Raw genomic sequence first — 17,763 nt, 5'->3', positions numbered from 1 at the left:
TAGAAAGTGAATGAACCAGGGAAACATCAAGGTTTTGATATGGTTCATGTGAGGAAGGAGAACAGATACAAGAACAACTCACATATGGTAACAGGGAGGCTTAGTGAAAATAAGACCCATAATCCACTTAATCCAGTTCCACAGACTCTCCTGGTAGGTGCTGTTCATGGTACAAAAGGTGTAGTTGAAAACAGTGTCAATGGTGAGAGGGTCAGCTAAAAGCAGGGCCGGATTTTCCTATAGGCTAACTAGGCTTCAGCCTAGGGCCTCAAGATCAAGAGGGGCCTACATCTATCTATCTATCTATCCATTCAAATTGTTAGCAAAATTTTATTATCTCTCATGTAATTTACAAACTTAAAAATGGAAGGTGAAAGGGCCTCATAAGTGGAATAGCCTAGGGCCTCTTTTCATATAAATCCGGCCCTGGCTAAAAGAAATGGCTATCAGGAGGGTCATGTAATTTACGGGGAGAGAGAGAGAGAGAAAGATGTCCACAATTCCACACATTTGCTGTGACTAAGCAGCAATTATCAGGGTAAAGAGAACAAGAAAAACACTGACCGTCAAGTAATGGCCAACAGATACCTTGTCAGCCTTGAGATTTTCCACATTTGTGGTGTTACAACTTATCTTGGGTATCTTGCTGGTTACTGCTCTTGGATTTCTAGACACTGGCATCTTCTGGGTGGAAAAAAAAGAAAAAAAGCACATGCTCAATAGAAATAATAATTTTTTGTTTAATACAGTACCTTTCCGTAATAATCACAATATATACATATGACACTGTAAGAAAGTTAATGAAAACGTTCCTATTATGCTCTCAGAAATAGAAAGAAACTAAACTTCTCTTTAGCTAGACCAGGGGTGGGCAATGTCGATCCTGGAGAGATACAGTGACTGCGGGTTTTTGCTCCAACCCAGTTTCTTAATGAGAAGTCAATTATTGCTGTTGAAGTACTTATTTATTAAGTGACACTTTGATGCTTCATTTTAGTAATCTCGTTTGCTTATTTCAATCTTTAAACAGCTGCATTCAGTGTTTTAATGGTTCCTTATTAGCAAGAAGATGTAAATAACAAAGGAGCCAGCAGTTCTTCATCTAGCTTTTTTCCATTTACATCTGTGTGTGTTCATCATGCTCGGTTTGATTTAATAAAACACTTAATAGAAAAATGTGGCAGACTGAAAATTTTCTGTTTTAGTCTTCAAATTATTTTGATGGTAACCTTGGAAAGGAAAAAAATCTAAGAACTTTACATTGGGCAGAATAACAAGCCATTAAATTAAATATGGTCTGAGATTGACAAGGATTGGTTTCTAATTAAGCAATTGGGTTGGAATGAAAACCTGTAGTAACTGCGGCTCTCCAGGACCGACATTGCCCACCCCCGAGACAGTCTTCCAGAAGAATTTACAAAAAATATTCCTAGAAGTGGCATGGAGTGTAAGCTGTTCCCAGAAATGGTAACACGAAAGAGAGACTTTGACAAAGACAATAATTAATAATGAAAAGATAGTAAATCCTTAAGATAACTTCACACCTTACTGTGCTCATAATACTGTATAAATGACCTAAAATGAGGACCGACCATACTTTTTAGTGGCAATTTTTAAAGTTGCATACTAAGGAAACTATTATGATGTATCTTACAGATATACTGTTGATTAAAAAAAAAAAAAAAAAAATCACTCATGTGGCATGTACTTTTAACTTTTCAGTGTCAGCATGTCAGGAAGGAAAAACAACCAAGTAAACAATGCATCACCTTATAAGAAACAAAATGGAAAACAAATAATCTATAAACACAATGCACTTGAATGAAAATGTAACAACTGTACAATTAAACTTTTAAATAAATGCATACCAATCAATACAGCAAGTTTTAACATTAGAGGTCTGCAATATTGCTAACACATCCAGGGCTTAACATAAAATAATAATAATAATAGGAAATCATTTATTTCCATCAGACTTATACTCCTTCTCCTTTTCTAATTTGCAGAACTACTTCAAATTATTGCTCCCATGATTGAATGATTATTCATAAATAATTGGCTTGAACAAATCTGTCCTCTTTCATGGAGTTTCCTCCTCTGCAAATCATGGCAAATTATACTCACCCCAATTTATCCATATTACTAACCGAGAATGGTAAACCGGAAGGCATGGACGCAGGTACACGGCGATGGGACCATGAGACATAGTGCGCAGGCGCCTACAGAGCGCGTCTCATAAACCGCAAGCGTGAAAACGAAGGAGTCACAGCCCACAAACGAAACAGCTCAACTAACGTGAATGAGAAATGAAGCAACAACGCGCCCATCGCTAACGACTAATGACACAGCCACACAAAAAAGCGGATTCTGCGCTGCACCCCAGAGTCAAACGGAAGAGGCTACGGAGGCCCCACAGGTCCACAAAGATAGTACGGAAGGCGCGTGAAAGTAACAATGGCGCATGCGCCTACAACGCGCTTCTGAACTAAATGTCCACACTACACAGCATGGTGCGGGTAATAAGAATAAACGAACTCTCCGTATTAAACATACGGCATCCTCACACGTCCAAACCATATAGCATATGTGAATCACATTACAGTGATGCATTATTAACAGTACAACCACAGAACACGCTCCGTATTAACAGTAAGTGCAATTATCCATATTACTAACGGTAGACAACGGATAACTAATGGAGTCGCGGTCACGGCTCCAAAACGATCCAGCTCAGCTAACGGAGCTACAAAAGCGAGCCCGCATGGATAAAAACAATAGGCGTGGGCGCCTACAACGCGCCTCTGAAACCGCGGAAGCAAAACTGTCTCGGCTCCAAAACCAAACAGCTCCGCATGGACAAATACAATGTACATAGACGCCTACAACACGCGTCTGAAACTGCGGAAGCAAAGCAGGCACAAAAGCTGGGGTATCACCTTGGTGACCCCATGTACTTTTGAAACTGTGAGAGTAGAATAGCACGACTTTACAGACAGGAGTCCAATGCACAACTCTACTTACTTTTTTACTTTGTAAAAAAATATTATTAACTGCTGATGATGTAGATCGTTTTGTCTGTGCTGAAATTCCAAACAGAGAAACCTATCCTGACCTTATTAAAATGATGATTCAGCATATTGGGACTCGCAAGATTACAAATATTGTTTTTACAGAAGTTCTGAAATAAAAGTGAAACTAATGAAATAACAACAATTCAAAGAAAAACAATCTTAAAAGTGTGTATCCGGAAAACCAAACACGGGGGTTGGCGAGCGAAGCCCCCTAGTGCTGACCTACCAGGCATCTTTAGTTTTCCCAAGTGAAGTAGCACTTTTACAGTTAAAAGTGGGTAGACAAGAGTTTCCCACTAAAGTGTACACATAAAAGCATAACATGCCAGAGCAGTGTGGGTAGTACGTGTGATCAAAGTGAATGGGGCAAAGTTCTGCCACTTTCTTGTTTTACTTTGTGTGACTGGGAGTTCTACTCTCATCCAATGTTTGTCTAGTGGTATTTTTTTTTTTCATCCGGCGCCGCCGTGAGTGGCAGCCTTTTCAGCAGCTCCGTGTATGACTGTATGTGTATGTGTACTTTTCTACTTTTATTTTTCTATTTTTATTTATTGATCACTCCTATTACTTTATTTTATGTGGATTCGTTCCCTGGACACACTTACTTTTACAACGTGGGCATGGATTTTTACACGCCGAGACTCGCATATTCAAGTACTCAACTTCGAGCGCTGAGAACAAATGCCAGTGCCGGTGTGGTTCCCTATTTACCTGACGAGGTAAGAAGGCGGTATCGTGGCAGCAGAGCCGGCACTAAGCTAAAAATGAAGCGGCTTGCGAGAAAGTGGCGTTTCAAGCCTTCGGTGCCTTCTGTGATTCTGGGGAATGTAAACTCAATCTCAAATAAGATCGACGAACTGGCTGCGCTGGTGAAAAATGTCAGGACCTACAGAGAATGCAGTTTGTTGTGTTTTTGCGAAACCTGGCTAAATAACACCATCCCAGATGCCAACGTGGAGCTACCCGGGTTTAGCACAGTTAGAGCGGACAGAGATGCAAGTACCTGTGGGAAGCACAAAGGAGTAGGACTCGCTCTCTATGTTAATACATGGTGGTGTAACTCTGGACACATTAACGTCAAAATCTCCACTTGCTGCAGGGATATCGAACTGTTGGCCGTAAGTTTACGTCCCTACTACTTGCCCAGAGAGTTTGGACATGTCATTGTTGTCATCGTGTATATTCCTCCTCGGGCGGACGAGGAGTCAGCGAGTGACATCATCCATTCTGCTGTTGCTAAGTTACAAACGCAGCACCCTGAGGCGCTTGTGCTAATCGCTGGAGACTTTAACCATGTGACGCTGGACAAAACATTACCTGCATTCTCCCAGTATGTGGACTGTAACACCCGGGGAAATAAGACTATTGATTTACTGTATGCAAACGTTAAAGACGCATACAGCGCCACCCCCGCTGCCTGCGCTTGGGAAAGCAGATCATAACCTGGTTCTGCTTCAGCCTCACTATAAACCAAAAGTGAGAGTCCTACCTGTAACCACACGATCATTCAGGAAGTGGACCCCGGAGGCTGAGAATACTCTGAGAGAACTTTTTGGAACTACAGACTGGGATATCCTGCAGGGATCTCATAATGAGAACATTGAGGAAGTTGTTGACTGCACTACTGACTACATCAACTTCTGTATGGACATTGTAGTTCCAGTAAGAACTGTACGCTGCTATGCTAACAACAAGCCATGGATTACAAGTGACATCAAGGGCCTTTTGAACCAGAAGAAAAGGGCTTTTAAAAACGGTGATCAGCATGAGCTCAAGCGTGTGCAGAAGGAACTCCGAGTCCAGCTCAGGGCGGCGAAGGAGCAGTACAGGAGAAAGCTGGAGCAGAAGTTGCAGAATAACAGCATGAAGGAAGTGTGGGATGGGATGAAGATCATCACTGGCTGCAGCTCGAAGCAGGGTACCACCATCGAGAGAGACGTGAAGAGAGCAAACCAAATGAACAACTTCTTTAACAGGTTTGACCACCCTAACCCACTCTCACCTCGGAGTATTGCACCCTCCACACATCCTTCTGCTGATACCAGCATAGGAAAGACATCCCCACCCATAATTACAACAGCGCAAGTGAGCAAAGAGCTGAGGAGACTTCGTGCCAGCAAAGCAGCGGGTCCAGATGGAGTATCGCCACGACTGCTGAAGGTCTGTGCATCGGAGCTGGGGGGCCCTCTACAGCGCATCTTCAACCTGAGCCTGGAACAGGGGAAAGTCCCGAGGCTTTGGAAAACATCTTGTATCACCCCAATCCCAAAGGTATCACGTCCTAGTGAGCTGAATGACTTTCGGTCTGTTGCTCTGACATCACATGTGATGAAGACCATGGAGAGGCTGCTGCTTCACCACCTTAGGCCACAGGTTCAACACGCCCTCGACCCTCTGCAGTTTGCATATCAGGAGAAGGTGGGAGCAGAGGATGCCATCATCTATATGCTACACCGATCCCTCTCTCACTTGGACAGAGTTAGTGGTGCTGTAAGAATTATGTTTCTAGACTTCTCTAGCGCCTTCAACACAATCCAACCTCTGCTCCTTAGGGACAAGCTGACAGAGATGGGATTAGATTCATACCTAGTGGCATGGATCGTGGACTATCTTAAAGACAGACCTCAGTAAATGCGTCTTGGGAACTGCACGTCTGACATTGTGGTCAGCAACACAGGAGCGCCACAGGGGACTGTACTTTCTCCGGTCCTGTTCAGCCTATATACATTGGACTTCCAATACAACTCGGAGTCCTGCCATGTGCAAAAGTTCGCTGATGACACTGCTATCATGGGCTGCATCAGGAATGGGCTGGAGGAGGAGTATAGGGACCTAATCAATGACTTTGTTAAATGGTGCGACTCAAACCACCTACACCTGAACACCAGCAAAACCAAAGAACTGGTGGTGGATTTTAGGAGGCCCAGACCCCTCATGGACCCAGTGATCATCAGAGATGACTGTGTGCAGATGATGCAGACCTATAAATATCTGGGAGTGCAGCTGGATGATAAATTAGACTGGACTGCCAATACTGATGCGCTGTGCAAGAAAGGACAGAGCCGGTTATACTACCTTAGAAGGCTGGCGTCCTTCAACATCTGCAATAAGATGCTGCAGATGTTCTATCAGACAGTTGTGGCGAGCGCCCTCTTCTACGCAGTGGTGTGCTGGGGAGGCAGCATTAAGAGGAAAGACGCCTCACGTCTGGACAAACTGGTGAGGAAGGCAAGCTCTATTGTTGGCATGGAGCTGGACAGTTTAACATCTGTGGCAGAGCAAAGGGCCCTCAGCAGGCTCCTATCAATTATGGAGAATCCACTGCATCCACTTAATAGTATCATCTCCAGACAGAAGAGCAGCTTCAGCGACAGACTGCTGTCACTGTCCTGCTCCACTGACAGATTGAGGAGATCGTTTCTCCCCCAAACTATGCGACTCTTTAATTCCACCCAGAGAGGTAAACGTTAACATTCAACATTATACATAGTTATTGTCTGTTTTTCACCTGCACTGTTATCATTCTTTAATTTAATATTATTTATTGTATCAGTATGCTGCTGCTGAAGAATGTGAATTTCCCATTGGGATTAATAAAGTATCTATCTATCTATCTATCTATCTATCTTTAGGAGGCAGAGTTAACCATTTCTACAAAATTCACAGATGAAAGTGGCTCAGCAGCTCCCCATTAAAGTAAGCAACAGCAGTGGGATGGATGCCAAACCACAGTGTTTTAAGTCATTAAGTGGTTTGTATATTCCAAGTTTATATTAAGTAATAATACAATTTAAATAAATATATATTTTGGGATATAACAAATCAGAAGTGAATTTTCAATACAAAGATAACAGAAAAGACATATTTAATGTCCAGTCAGGTTAAATAAACTACAGTCTCTGGTGGGCATTGCACTTGTGGAAAAGGGGAGCCCTTAAAATAAAGAGGTCAACAGAACGAAAATACATTTTGTTTCTTGCCAGAAGTGAAAAAATATGCATCCTACATAGAATGCACAAAGGTCTCCTGTGGTCAGCAAATTTAATTATGAGTTATTCATCAGCTTCCCATGGGCTCACCACCTATGGGAGGGGCCAAGGAGGTCGGGTGCAGTGTGAGTTGGGTGGTGGCCGAAGGCGGGGACCTTGGCGGTCCGATCCTCGGCTACAGAAGCTGGCTCTTGGGACGTGGAATGTCACCTCTCTGAAGGGGAAGGAGCCTGAGCTAGTGCGCGAAGTTGAGAGGTTCCGGCTAGATATAGTCGGACTCACCTCGACGCACAGCTTGGACTCTGGAACCAATCTCCTTGAGAGGGGCTGGACTCTGTACCACTCTGGAGTTGCCCCCGGTGAGAGGCGCCGAGCAGGTGTGGGTATACTTATTGCCCCCCCACTTGGAGCCTGTACATTGGGGTTTACCCCGGTGGACGAGAGGGTAGCCTCCCTTCGCCTTCGGGTGGGGGGACGGGTCCTAACTGTTGTTTGTGCGTATGCACCGAACAGCAGTTCGGAGTACCCACCCTTTTTGGAGTCCCTGGAGGGTGTGCTAGAGGGCATACCTTCTGGGGACTCCCTCGTTATGCTAGGAGACTTCAATGCTCACGTGGGCAATGACAGTGAGACCTGGAAGGGCGTGATTGGGAGGAATGGCCCCCCCGATCTGAACCCGAGCGGTTTTTTGTTATTGGACTTCTGTGCTCGTCACGGATTGTCCATAACGAACACCATGTTCAAGCATAGGGGTGTTCATATGTGCACTTGGCATCAGGACACCCTAGGCCTGAGTTCGATGATCGACTTTGTGGTCGTGTCGTCGGACTTGCGGCCACATGTCTTGGACACTCGGGTGAAGAGAGGGGCGGAGCTGTCAACTGATCACCACCTGGTGGTGAGTTGGCTTCGATGGTGGGGGAGGATGCCGGTCAGGCGTGGTAGGCCCAAACGTGTTGTGAGGGTCTGCTGGGAACGTCTGGCAGAGCCCCCTGCCAGAAGTAGCTTCAACTCCCACCTCCGGCAGAACTTCAACCACATCCCGAGGGAGGTGGGGGACATTGAGTCCGAATGGGCCATGTTCCGTGCCTCTATTGTTGAGGCAGCTGACCGGAGCTGTGGCCGTAAGGTGGTCGGTGCCTGTCGTGGCGGCAATCCCCGAACCCGTTGGTGGACACCGGCGGTGAAGGATGCCGTCAAGCTGAAGAAGGAGTCCTACAGGACCCTTTTGTCCTGTGGGACCCTGGAGGCAGCTGATAGGTACCGGCAGGCCAAGCGGAATGCTGCTTTGGTGGTTGCTGAGGCAAAAACTCGGGCGTGGGAGGAGTTTGGGGAGGCCATGGAGAACGACTTTCGGACGGCTTCGAGGAGATTCTGGTCCACTATCCGGCGTCTCAGGAAGGGGAAGCAGTGCAGTGTCAACACTGTATATGGTGGGGATGGTGCGCTGCTGACCTCGACTTGGGACGTTGTGGGTCGGTGGGGGGAGTACTTCGAAGACCTCCTCAATCCCATTAACATGCCTTCCAATGAGGAACCAGAGCCTGGGGACTCTGAGGTGGGCTCCCCCATTTCTGGGACTGAGGTCACCGAGGTGGTCAAAAAACTCCTTGGTGGCAGGGCCCCGGGGGTGGATGAGATACGCCCGGAGTTCCTCAAGGCTCTGGATGTTGTAGGACTGTCTTGGTTGACACGCCTCTGCAACATCGCATGGACATCAGGGACAGTGCCTCTGGATTGGCAGACCGGGGTGGTGGTCCCCCTCTTTAAGAAGGGGGACCGGAGGGTGTGTTCCAACTACAGAGGGATCACACTCCTCAGCCTCCCTGGAAAAGTCTATTCGGGGGTTCTGGAGAGGAGGGTCCGTCGGATAGTCGAGCCTCGGATTCAGGAGGAACAGTGTGGTTTTCGTCCTGGTCGCGGAACAGTGGACCAGCTCTATGCCCTTAGCAGGGTCCTAGAGGGTGCATGGGAGTTTGCCCAACCAGTCTACATGTGTTTTGTGGACTTGGAAAAGGCATTCGACCGTGTCCCTCGGGGAATCCTGTGGGGGGTACTCCGAGAGTATGGGGTACCGGCCCCCCTGATAAGGGCTGTTCGGTCCCTGTACGATCGTTGCCAGAGCCTGGTCCGCATTGCCGGCAGTAAGTCGAACCCGTTTCCAGTGAGAGTTGGACTCCGCCAGGGCTGCCCTTTGTCACCGATTCTGTTCATAACTTTTATGGACAGAATTTCTAGGCGCAGCCAGGGCGTTGAGGGGGTCCGGTTTGGTGGGCTCAGGATTGGGTCACTGCTTTTTGCAGATGATGTTGTCCTGTTTGCTTCATCAGGCCGTGATCTTCAGCTCTCTCTGGATCGGTTCGCAGCCGAGTGTGAAGCGGCTGGGATGAGAATCAGCACCTCCAAATCCGAGACCACGGTCCTCAGCCGGAAAAGGGTGGAGTGCCCTCTCAGGGTTGGTAGCGAGATCCTGCCCCAAGGGGAGGAGTTCAAGTATCTCGGGGTCTTGTTCACGAGTGAGGGAAGAATGGAGCGCGAGATCGACAGGCGGATCGGTGCGGCATCCGCAGTAATGCGGGCTCTGCACCGGTCTGTCGTGGTGAAAAAGGAGCTGAGCCGCAAGGCGAAGCTCTCAATTTACCAGTCGATCTATGTTCCTACCCTCACCTATGGTCATGAGCTATGGGTAGTGACCGAAAGAACGAGATCGCGAATACAAGCGGCTGAAATGAGTTTCCTCCGCAGGGTGTCTGGGCTTTCCCTTAAAGATAGGGTGAGAAGCTCAGTCATCCGGGAGGGGCTCAGAGTAGAGCCGCTGCTCCTCCGCATCGAGAGGAGTCAGATGAGGTGGCTCGGGCATCTGATCAGGATGCCTCCTGGACGCCTCCCTGGTGAGGTGTTCCGGGCACGTCCAACCGGGAGGAGGCCCCGGGGAAGACCCAGGACACGCTGGAGGGACTATGTCTCTCGACTGGCCTGGGAACGCCTTGGGATTCTCCCGGAAGAGCTAGAAGAAGTGGCCGGGGAGAGGGAAGTCTGGGCATCTCTGCTCAAGCTGCTGCCCCCGCGACCCGACCTCGGATAAGCGGGAGACAATGGATGGATGGATGGATGGATGGATGGGTTATTCATCAGTGGTGATTGGAGGAAAATATTTTTAACACTGAACATGAAGCAAAAATTAAACACATCTATTTTGAATGGTGTATCTTGAGGGGTCTCAGTGCTTGTAAGAATGTTGGCCTAGTGACTTAAGAGTTGAACTTAAAATGATAGGGGTGAAACTGGCAATAATACCATTTTTGATTAATCTAGGAGGTACATAACCAAAGGTAATAACTGTATTATTAATTTTATGATTGCAATAACTTAATGAACTATACAATAAAATATGAACCTAGTCCTGCCAACTGCACATACAGTATTCTATTTACACACAATACAGTACAACCTCCATGTTGCAAAGAACTAATTAAAACATTGTTAATATGAAAATGTGAAGTGCTGGAGTAGTTGAAAATTTTAAAATGTAGTGTTTAATAATGTTTTACAATGAGGATAAGAAACACAAAATTTATGTGACTGTTTAATACAGTAAATAACTAATATACTTAAACTTTACAAATATTAATACAACATTCATCCTATTTTTAAAAATGTTACATTTGTGAAAAACCAGTCATCACAATTCAAAAATGCAAAATATGGGAATAATGTTAAACATGAAAATGTTTATTTGGGGTTCTGCTGTATTAGGAATCAAGTATAGAATGTGTATGCAAAATCAAAGCAGATAAAATCTAAAAGTAATTCAAGATTAAGAAATTTACTTAAACACAGCCTAACAGTTTTGTTGTACATGTACCATCATGACTATATAGCAAGCTCAAGTTCATTGTCATGTGTTGCTACCAGACAGTCCTTGAGCAGTTGCATTCCTTTTGTTGAGAAAAGTATTTTAATAAAAGGTGCATTAATTTAAAAAGGCAGCATTGTAAGCATATGCATTTCAGAATATATTCCTCATCGATATAATGAACTATTATGATAGGGCATGCTTCCATATTTCTACTCAATCACAAATCAGTTGTGGTTGCATAAAGCACCATTTCTTTCAGATCCGTTTTAATTTTTGGCCGATATTTGGAATAAAGTAAAAGCTATGTAACTTCAGAAAAAGAATTACAAGAATTAATTGGAGACTTGTCTATTGATAAATCAAACTATGGACAGTCTGATGGAGATGGACCAGCATTATAGCATAAACAGGCAAAGGTTATCCTTGTTATGGCCCAAGGTTATTGGGACTTGAGGCTACTTGCTTAGCTTTTATTTACACTTCACACTGGACTACGTGGTTGACTTTTAAATGACTATATAAATAATATTTCTGTGCAATAGTTTTGCAATTTGCACAATACACTTTTGAAAACAAAATATCTCCAAATTAAGAACGATTCTCTTCATTGTGGTAATTAAATCTCTAAAAAGTATCAGGTGATGTAGGTTCAACATTTTTGAATACATTTTTTCTGGAAGCTGCTGCAAACAGGAAAGAAATTTAACACTTTTATAATGCATTGTTTGGGATTAGACTCTTAAAATGCATTTATGATGTAGTGAGTCCTATCATGTGATGCCTCCTATTTGCCTGTGCACTCAACACTTGCTTACAATGTTCTCTTTTTTAAAACCCCCTTCAAAGCCCGTCTGTGTTAAAAGTTGCTCGCCGAGGACCTGCTACATTCAAAATATACACAATCAAAATTAAGTGTAGATATTGAACTATTAAAGTAACTTATTTTTGACACTTGATTCAAATATGCAGCTGAAATAGGTGATTATCATGTATGTGAACTACAGATAAGAATGTCTCTTCCTTAAAACGTATCCTACATTAGCTGCACTCGCATGCTATATTGTGGCAAGTACAAGCATGCAAATTGGAAATTCCACGTGAAAGCCCAAAGAACTGGCAAATCAGACAATTAGGTAATTATTTCCTTTAAATTTAGTCAATTATATAAAAAAAAACAAAAAAAAACAATATTACCTGTTTACCCAGAAATGCCATTTTTGTAGTCAATTTGCATTCAGAAAAAAAATTGATACATTTAATATGTTTCATTTGATCTTTATTTTCATTAAAAAAAAAAAAAATTCAAGTAAATTAACAGCGACCTAATTTTTCTCCCAATAGTCTGTCCAGAAATTCACATGAATGCGCAAGTGAAAAGATTTAATTATAAAAATGATGAACAACAGTACTTTTAATAACTAGTACTAACTGTAGCATAAGAGTAGAGCATACAGAGATGTTTTCTTGTTCCACTGTAAAACCAAGCTGGTGGAGATCCATGGACTTCTGCCAGTTTCCTCTATTTCTCTGGCTTAGCAGCTCATTACCATTAGAACACCCGATTCATTGGAATGCCTTTATGTTCCATTCATATGCGAGTTAATGATGATGTCAACTTCACAGAAAGAACAATCCTGGGTAAGTATTGCTTTGTACAGGTCAATACTGGCAAAATGATATGCTTCTAATAGCATCTTCTGTTCAGATTAAAATTGTTCCTTTTCATTGACCCAGGAAAATTATCCCACTTCCATCAGTGACAATCGTGAAGTCGAAAGACAACAAACTATACAATTAGTGTCACAGTTTCTTTCCGTCACACAAATAACATTTCTAAAAGCCATATCTACTCCTCCTCTACATATCTGGAAATAATAGTCATGTCACATTGTCCTTACCATCATGCTGGTCTTTAGATCACAATGATTTGAAAATAACACCGCTGGATTACTGGCTAAAATCAAAAATACAAAATGCTAATTTAATAAACAAAGGCTTATCGCCATTCAGGATAAGAACATTAGAATTCTGGAACAGTGATCCCCATGGATAGTATTTATATGGAAAAGTGCGATCTAAAGAATGCTTTTAATGGAAAACACTACATAAAGCCAGCAAGTCTTAGAGGATATGGGAGGAAAACTGAAGTACATGGAAGTAAACCCAAAGAAATACTGGGAGGATGTGCCAACACCACAAGGACTACAGGCATATATACCTCTGAAGCATCATTGCTACTCACAGTGTCACTTTGCAGCACGTATAATATACACAGGTTGCCTTGACCAGTATGCCATGCTTCTACCATCTACATCAGTTATAGCGTCCTAATCATATTTCAAAATGCTTCACAACCAAAACAGTGTAGCAAGTATGCTGAAACGGCATTCCAGTTATACCTTGACAAGACTATTTTGTTAAGCCCCCGAAACTGATGCACAATACCTAAGAAACGTGAAATAACAGGCACAATAACCTCTTTGAATTCCAGCTTTTGGAAATGAAAATGTAAGCGTATTAAATTCTTGTTTAAATAATGGTCGGTCTATATTTGAGAAAGTTATAGTGTCACTGGCAAATTCCTTCGGCAATAGACAATAGATTCATACTTGGCGTTTAGTTTCTTTGGGTCGGGTTAATTTCAATGGGATGCGAGTACTGCACGTCGCTAAAAATGCCGACAATACGGAGGGGCGTGGGTCTTCCAACACTGAATTTTTCAAACCCAAGACGAATCATCTTCACTATATGATTACTCATTAAGCTTTTATATCAACATTTGAACAGTTCACTACAACAACTGAGATGAAGCCATTATGAGCCGTTCACGCCTGTTCTTGCATAAGAAGAAATAGCATTAAATGCCCCCTTCTTAGGCGTCAGCCCCCCGGTGTTTATTTAAAGAGCCAATCATTCAGCATTAGCGGACAGACAATTAAAAACTTTTACACAAATTAATTTATTTAAAAAGCCAATCTTTCAGCACTAGCGGACAGATTACTAAAAACTTATGCACACAATAAAAAACAACGTGCAAATTGAAACTTTTGGGAAATCTGCAACGAAATAATAGCAACTTTAATAATACGACACCACGAGCTCAGACGGAACATCCAAGAAGTTGTTAAAATAATACCTTCCTAACTTAGGTGCAGATTTAAAAGAGATACCTTCCTAATTTAGGTGCAGATTTAAAAGAGACTTAGAAGTAGACATCTAGTGAGAAAGTATGGTATACAATCCAAGGAGCAGAAATAATGTTCTTACCTTGAGTCTTAGCGTTCACCCAAACAATATTCTTGACCGAACGTTTAGCTCTTTCGCATCGACTATAATAACGTAAATATCCCTTTAAACGCTTGCTTAGCACAGAATATAGAAATACCTAACCCTTCTACGATTCGAATATTGCTGCCGGAGTACTGGATTTTGTTTCTTCATTGTGATTGGTCAACAACCGCTAGCTGTGGTCCAATCAGAGCGTTGCTAGAATGCCGTTGCTATGGGCGTGGCTCTTTGAAATTTCAAAATGTTGCATTAACCAATAAGACCGAGATCAGGATCACAACAGAAATGGCTACAAATGACACTACAGGCGTGTAAACATGCTACCCGATGAGGTGGGTGGAGTGAGGGCGTTGGTGACGTCGAATAATGGTGAACTTTAGGTATCGTCGCGCAGCAGTTGTCAAAGTTGCAGGATTTCTATTGCGAAGTAAAATTCTTAATATTAACCTTTTACAAATTGCCCTGACGAGACATTTGGGGTGTTACGCTTCAGCTCGCTCACTCCGTGATTCAGTGAGACTTGAAATAAACAGGTAAATCCTAGAATGAAGCTGAATAATAGCTATATCTTTGGACTAACACCGTTCTCTGTTGTGATGGACCAGTGCCCTGTCCAAGGCAAATTCATGCGCAGTAGATAGGATCCAACCCCGCAATCGGAACGGTATTGAGCGTGTTCAGTACTGTTGGATGGAGAGATTAAATGATACAGAGCACTGTTGTTAAGGTCCTTGTACAGTATTTAAAAAGAGCTGTCCATGAAATTAAATCTTACATGCAACATATGGTTGAATTATAAATCAGGACTGCCAACACATGAAAGAACACTTTTAATTTTTCACTTTGATGTAGAGCTATTAATTCCTGGTTATTGTTGTTTTGCATCCCTGGATTTGAATCATGGTCTAATCACATTGCATAGACCTTATATGCTGTACTTGTTTCATGGAGTGTTTTTAACTGAAATACAGATTTCCATCACAACCCAAAAATATGCACATCAGTGACTCTAAACTGGACTAGTACGGATATTTCTGCGTACCCTCCAATTGATTAGCACTTCTCCCATTCAAGGCTATTTCCTTCCATGCATAGATAGGTGTAATGGGCTATAAACCAGTGTTTTAAAGAAAAGGCAGAATTTCTGGAAAATTCAGCTACAGGTTATTGTTGATGGCTATCTACAGGACATAAATATTTACATGTCTTGCTAAAGAGTCACCTGCTTTGAATAGTCAGACTGCTTTGATTTAGTGTCTCATATGACCTGCTGATACACACTCATAAATCTACCCCTAACCTGCCCCCCTGTAGACATGCACACGCACTTTCCCTCGTAATCAAACACACACACTCGTATTCCTCCCCTGCAGACCCACGCACACAGATCACTGGTCTCTGCAGGTATAGTACCTCAGGAAAAGTCTGGACTTGATGATGTCTTATTGCTGCTGTCTTTTATACTTTTTATGTTTATTTTATTATTTATAGTGTATTGTGTATTTAAGTATTCTGCCTTGAAAAATGTTATGTGTATGCATAATGAAAATAAAGAATTCTATCTATCTATCTATCTATCTATCTATCTATCTATCTATCTATCTATCTACACACAATGTGGGGATACAGAACTGTCTGCTTCCTTTGAAAATTAACAAGTTCTGGAGACATTGGTTTTAATCAAGTGCTCAAAGTATATGTGTTTACACTATTTGTTATGTAGAGGAAATTGGCTTGCACCATTGTTTCACTGATTGCCATGTTGATCTATGCAGAAACTGAAACATTTATATATTTCTGGGTAAAGGAGAACAAAAAAGAAGAGAAGTATGGTCTGAGACTTGTGATGGCTGCCTGTTTCTTTTATGCTTTTTCACCATATCGCAGTGGCTACACCCTGTAGCAACAGTGGCTTGTACCTGGCCCAGGTTCCCCTAGGCCTTAGGTCGGTAACATAGGCAGAACTTTATTTGGCCCCAGGGGTACATTTGGCTTTTTACAATACACTCTATTGTCTGAACACACACCAGAATGACTAAAAAGAAAGAAAAACTTTTGACTTCCTAGTCCCAGTGAAGCATTATGCAGACATACTGTATTCCTGTTGGTATAAGGGATCCCCAGTAGCATTTCTTAACATACTTCTGGTGAATAATTTGTTGGCTGAAAGCATTTCATTTCAGTTTTCCACCTGACTCCTATATGCTTTTTCATCCCCCTGGCTTTTACCACCTCAGACCTTATATGGGAGGTCTCAAAAATTTTACATGTCCACTTAAAATAGTTTAGAATAAACAAAAAGATTTTTGAACATTGTGCTCCAGACAGACAAACGAAAAGCAACCACAACACCAAATGTCATGAAAATCAGTGTCTTTTCATTAATTTCTGCCAGTTGGCCAATAAACAATGAGGTTAATTTTGGAAAGAGACAGTTTTAGATGGTCTGAAGTTAACCTGCAATTCTCATAGTCTAAATTGAAAATCCTTCATTGAGTATGTGACATGAAAAATTCTGAAATTCTTTGTAAATTGTTCTTCACTACGAACGATGAACTTATTTGCTTTTCTTTGCATTTGCCCTTTTTGATACAGTAATTTTCTATATGAGTGAGCATTTATCTGAGTATTTGATATTGTCTATTCAAAAAATTGTATTATTTATTTTCCTTATTATGGGCGGCACGGTGGCGCAATGGGTAGCACTGCTGCCTCGCAGTTAGGAGACCCGGGTTTGCTTCCCGGGCCCTCCCTGCGTGAAGTTTGCATGTTCTCCCCGTGTCTGTGTGGGTTTCCTCCCACGGTCTAAAGACATGCAGGTTATGTGCATTGGCGATATTAAATTGTCCGTGGTGTGTGTTTGTGTGTGCGCGTCCTGCGGTGGGCTGGCACCCTGCCCGGGATTCGTTTCCTGCATTGTGCCCTGTGTTGGCTAGGATTGGCTCCAGCAGACCCCCATGACCCTGTAGTTAGGATATAGTGGGTTGGAGAATGGATGAATTTTCCTTGTTATGGCGCTATAAAGTTGTAATGTGTTTCATGTTGGTAGGACATACAGGTAAAAAGTTTACTGCATTCTGTACATGTAACAATACTACTACTGCTGCCTGAATTTCCTTTGAAACATCTTTGTAGTCTCTCAAGGAAACAGTCTTATTAACAGTCTTTGGGAGATATCTCAAAGGTTTATCTTGGGTGAAGTGTTAACATTCACTTTATGTCTAAAGTCAAATTTCAACAAGATTTCCTCCCTTTATTTTAGACTGGGCCCACAAAACCACTCTCTAATGATTTTCTAACTAATTGCACACTATTTGATAAACCTGATGCAAATTGCAGCTGCATGCATCACTTCCTTTAATCATAAGTTAATGAGTGAATATGTGCTGTTTCTTTGTGAAAAGTAATGATGAATTTTGATTTAACAAGATAGTAAATGTACAGTATAACATAAAGAATTGCAGCAGGAGCTCCAATATGTATGTTGTAAAGTATAGTGTAGCTATTTTCATTCAAGTACATTTTGTAAAAATTAAAACTAATTACAATTCAGTAA

General features: G+C 42.5%; 1 protein-coding gene across 2 annotated transcripts in view; it reads right to left on the bottom strand.

Moving 5' to 3' along the window:
• Positions 1-14,363, bottom strand: part of ccnb3 (cyclin B3) — a 58,544-nt gene extending 44,181 nt beyond the window's left edge. For both annotated transcript variants that reach the window (XM_051934507.1, XM_028815533.2), the window contains exons 1-2: positions 14,187-14,363; positions 565-684 (exon numbers count right to left, since the gene is read on the bottom strand). In XM_051934507.1, the coding sequence (XP_051790467.1) occupies positions 565-681 (117 nt within the window). In that variant the 5' untranslated portion in view covers positions 682-684; positions 14,187-14,363. The remainder of the gene's footprint in view (positions 1-564; positions 685-14,186) is intronic.
• Positions 14,364-17,763: the final 3,400 nt, after the last annotated feature.

The sequence above is a fragment of the Erpetoichthys calabaricus genome, chromosome 12 (genome assembly GCF_900747795.2).
Source record: "Erpetoichthys calabaricus chromosome 12, fErpCal1.3, whole genome shotgun sequence".
NCBI classification, from domain to species: domain Eukaryota; kingdom Metazoa; phylum Chordata; class Cladistia; order Polypteriformes; family Polypteridae; genus Erpetoichthys; species Erpetoichthys calabaricus.
This window is presented reverse-complemented; position numbering and strand designations above follow the sequence as displayed.